The 5,181-nt window shown below is 35.4% G+C and overlaps 1 protein-coding gene across 1 annotated transcript; it reads left to right on the top strand.

Moving 5' to 3' along the window:
- Window positions 1-808: 808 nt before the first annotated feature.
- LOC145296160 (protein CFDP2-like) lies at window positions 809-1,531 on the top strand. The gene has a single exon (XM_080142368.1). It carries the CDS (start codon window positions 809-811, stop codon window positions 1,529-1,531), a length of 723 nt encoding a protein of 240 aa, XP_079998494.1.
- The last annotated feature ends 3,650 nt before the right edge of the window (window positions 1,532-5,181 follow it).

The following is a 5,181-nucleotide window of genomic DNA, read 5'->3' as shown; positions in this document are numbered from 1 at the left end:
TTACATTCATTAACCCTTATCATCGATAATGCCTTGATAAGTGGCGAGTAAATTTAAAACTAAAAGTTCACAAGAATGTATGACGGTTTCGTATCTCTATATCTACTTGCTGGTTGATTTTTTTAATATGCTAGTTTGGAATAAGCATCTACATTTTGTTTTGGAGTTTTGTTTAGAATTTTCGTTGATTGACTATGATTTTCGAATCAAATTGTCTTTCGAGATGAGATGAGCCGATTCATATTCGCTTTTAACCGAATTTAACTAATCGATTTATTGCGTTGCTAATATTTCCCAAGCTTTATGTTTCATTCGATCAATCGATCTTTGTAGGCACGTTAAGCTATATTTTTATCGATTTTAGATATAGGTCTATAAAGATATGGTTCAATCAATAATCTTATGATATGATACCGTAATAATTAAATTTAAAATTAAAATTTCGAAAGAGACAAAAACATTTAGTGAAAATAAACTAGCAAACTTAAGGAAAGCAAAATTATTTATGCAATTTAATGATGTCTAATCGATTTTATATTAATATATTGTTATGGGATAAGGTATTTTAAATACATCTAGAATAATAGACTTACTCAGAGACTGTGCTTTGCGTTGCATTTCGGGGTTATTATTGCTTCCAGATTCATCACCCATACTTCCGTAACAAACTTTTGCTAATACACTTTTGTTAACTACACCACTGTGTTTGTTTTGATTATTATTATCATACATGCTACAACACTGGGAACGATCAGTGTGAAGTTTACACGGCCTTCATTTCTTGAGTTAGAAAAGGTACCCCAAACAAATGCTTGCCCTTCTAGTGTCTAGTCAGCTTACCGCGGTTGACGGACTCATCCACATAGCGGTCTTACAACAAGAACATAGAAAAAAAATTATCATCGGGACATGGAATGTTCGAACCTTGTTGGATAGAGCTATTTCCTCAAGACCTGAAAGAAGAACAGCGCTCATCACAAGGGAACTCCAGCGTTATCATATAGATATAGTCGCACTAAGCGAGACCCGGATTGCTGACGAGCGATCTCTGAGAGAAGAGGGAGGTGGATATACCTTCTTCTGGAAAGGAAAGCTGCAAACAGATGACCGGATTCATGGTGTCGAGTTTGCCATCAGGACAGCTTTGCTGAAGAGCATGCGTACCCTACCAGTTGGAATCAACGAGCGCCTCATGAAACTGCGCATCCCTCTCATTAGGATCAAACATCTCACAATCATCAGCGCTTACGCCCCTACACTCACAAGCCCAGATGATGCCAAGGAGAAGTTTTACGAACAGTTTGACCAAGTCATCAGGTCAACCCTACCAAGCGACAAATTAGTTATCCTTGGAGACTTTAATGCAAGGTTGGGGAGAGACTACAGTGGGGAGAGAGTAGGCAAGATAAATTGCAATGCTCTGCTCCTTCTCAGCAAGTGTGCAGAGCACAGTCTTTGCATCACAAACACCTTGTTCAGAATGCCAGACAAGTATAAGACCACCTGGATGCACCCAAGGTCAAGACACTAGCACATGATTGACTTTATCATCGTCCGCCAACGAGACATGACCCGTGCCATTAGAGGCGCTGAGTGCTGATACAGGATTTACTCGAAAAAACCCTACTATCGAAGAGATCAAGAAAGAGATCTACGAGACAACATCTGGCAGAGCATCGGGAATGGATGGCATCCCTGCTGAGATCTACAAGGCAGTGTGCCCCAATGCTCTTGAGGCATTCTGTGACGTCCTTCTAACTGTCTGGGAAGAGGAGATAATGCCAGACGATTTTCGCGACGCTCTAATCGTCTCCCTCTATAAAACAAAGGGAGTAAGTCGGACTGTGGAAACTACAGGGGCATCTTCTTCCTCTCAATTGCTGGAAAGATCTTTGCACGGGTCATTTTAACATACTCATTATGGTTTCTGAACAGACACTCCTTGAGGCACAGTACGGCTTCAGCTTCCTGATCTACATCAATGATCTCCCAAAACACATATTTAAATCATTTGTTGACATCTATGCTGATGACATTACCATCTATGGCAATCCATCAAAGGCCGTAAATGACAAAGTTCTCTCTAATTCTCTCTCCTCTGATCTTTAGCGCGTGATCAGTGGGGTAAGAGGTGGCTGGTTACTTTTAATGCATCCAAAACCAAGCTTCTATCTTTACATCATCAAAGCTCTGATCCCCATCTGGCATCAATTGAAATGGATGGCTCTCGTCTTGGGAAGGCTCCATGTTTTGAGAAGCTTCTGGGTTTGACCTTTACTCCTGATCTGAAATAGAACACCTACATCAGGTATGTTGCCAAGGACGCTAGGAAAATGGTGGGATCCTTCTACCGCTCCCGAAGATATCTCACTACTGATTCAATTCTCTATCTATATAAAAGCCAAGTACGTCCAAGGATGGAGTACTGCTGCCACATCTGGGCAGGAGCTGCTAAAACAGCCTACCCTGCCTTGACAGAGTACAAAATAGACTTCGTAGCTTAGTGGGGATGCTCTTTTCTCTACCCTGCAGCCTCTCTCCCACAGAAGAAGAAATAAATAATAAGAAATAATAAGAAATAATAATAATTATTATTATGACAATAATAAATAATAATATGTAATTAATAATGAATATAAAATAAATAATATTAATAATAGTAAATATTAAGATTTGAATATTATAAAAACTATCAATAGTACTAATAATTAATAGAAATGATTAAAAACAATAAATAATGATAAAGATAATCTATAATAATAAATAATAAATAATAATAAATAATACATACAAAAAAATAATAATAAATAATAATAATAATGGTAATAATAAATAATTAATATTACAAATAACGCTAATATTATTAGATAATAATAGTATTAACATAAAAAATAATAAATAATAATAAATAGTAATAATGATGATAATCCAAAATATTTTTAATAAATAATTATAACAATAAATATTATGAATAGTAAATATTAATGATATTATTATATTAGTAAATAATAATGATAATAATAAAAATAATGATGATGATAGAAAAAGAATAATAAAGTATAACAAAGAATACTACTACTACTAATAATAATAATAATAGTAATAATAATAGTAATAATAGTAATAATAATAATAATAATAATAATAATAACAATAATAATATAGAATCCATCACATTAAAGCAAGCATCGACAATACAAAAGAAAACAGAAAATGCAGACGAAACAATCAACCACATAAAAGGTCAATGCAGCGTACTAGCCCAAAATAAATATAAGAATAAACACGATTAAGTGAGGAAGGCAGTATGTTAGCAATTATGCAAACAATTATATCTTGATACAAAGAAAAATGGTACAAGCACAAACCAGCAGCAGTACCGGAAATTTAAATCCTATGGAACATGGATATACAAAGGGATAAACTAATCCAAGCAAGACGACCGGTTATCATACTAGTTAGCAAGAAGAAAAAGACCTGGCAGACTGCAGATTTAGCCGTTCCAGCAGACACAGATTTAAGATCAAGGAGATTTAGAAACGAAGCAAATACACGGAACTGGTCAGAGAGCTCAATGGGATATGGAAAATGAAGAAAGTCAAGATAACACTACTAATAATGGGAGTACTAGGAATAATACCGGAAAACGTTGAAAAAAATGGGAGAGTTTGGAATCAGAGAGATGGCTGAGAAAATACAACATATAACAATAATGAAAACGGTTGAAATATTAAAGAAAATCCTTGAATGTGGAGAATAACATACATGAGCTACAGGCACAAGCCGGGCATAGAAACTGTTACAGATGTAAAACACAAAGAAACATCACATGGAATCATGAAAACTGAAACTAATATTGTTAAGGTTACTCCCCTGCAGTCCTACCATCTGCCCGTCCACTATTTTCGTGTGTCGCCGCAAACTGGCGTCATACTAAATAAGTGAGGGTCAAGGAGGATGGAAAGGCCGAGGAAAGAAAGCACTAGTCAGACCTCCGCTGGATTAGTGCATAGAGGACTAGGACTTTGAGGAGGCGTATTGCTTTTAAAATTCCAGTTAAACCCAATGGTCGCTTCCAACGAGAAATCAATGGTAAGCGGCTGTTGCGATAATAAGTTTATCGAAAGAAGTGGAACGTACTAGAAATCTGGGGTGACTTGTTGTCGCTCAGACTAGAGAACATCATAAATTGTTCTCAAAGAGAAATCTTTGATAATTGCCTGTGTGACTACTCCTAACGAATAAATAATAATAATAATAATAATAATAATAATAATAATAATAATATATTATTATTATTATTATTATTATTATTATTATTATTATTATTATTATTATTATTATTATTCCCGGCTGATACCACGCATGATACTCGTGAAATCTACAAGAGGATGGAAAGCTCACGAAGGAGGAATAATAACCAGATCTCTACCGGTCGAGTGTAGAGGTTACTGGGACCTTCGGGGGTCTTAATGATACCTAAGTCCCAGGGAATACTGATCGTTGCCAATGAGAAATAAATGATAATCGGCAGCAACGATAACACAAAATCATTTGCAATGGTTACCGAATTAGATGGAGAAATCGTCATTCAGACTCCATGAAATTTCACTAATTATCATCAGTGAGCAATCATTGATGATAATCTGTGTGAGAACTCCCAGTTGGTACATAGTAATAAGAGGAAGAAGAATAAAAAGAAGAAGAAGAAGAAGAAGAAGAAGAAGAAGAAGAGGAAGAAGAAGATTTGACTTGGACTTGAAGGCAACCATATTGTAGTCAGCTGAAAAGTAGGCAAACGGATGAGTTCTACAGGCATGTCGTCCTTACAGAGAAGCTTTGTTCATGGAATCCACGTTAACGTTTATGCGCATATAAAGAATGGGGAATTATTGATAGTGGGTTCAACTAAACGAGTGTTTTTCGTGAAAGTTTTACAAGGAGGGCGCCATAGATTGGAGCTCAGGTTCGCTTCAGTTAGAATGATGTATTTAATCCTATCTAGAATCAAAATGATTTATTTTACTCAATACGTATTTAAAGTAAATTGGCTTCTTTTATATATTAAACATTTACTTTTTAAGCATATTTGTCACAAGTACATGGGTCAAGTAAAATAAATTGTATTAATTTCCAAGCTGCATCGATTTAAGAATTACTTATTCATTGACGCAAAAGAAA

This window comes from Euprymna scolopes, chromosome 16 (assembly GCF_053919585.1).
Source record: "Euprymna scolopes isolate OS-2025 chromosome 16, ASM5391958v1, whole genome shotgun sequence".
In the NCBI taxonomy this organism is placed as follows: domain Eukaryota; kingdom Metazoa; phylum Mollusca; class Cephalopoda; order Sepiida; family Sepiolidae; genus Euprymna; species Euprymna scolopes.
This window is presented reverse-complemented; position numbering and strand designations above follow the sequence as displayed.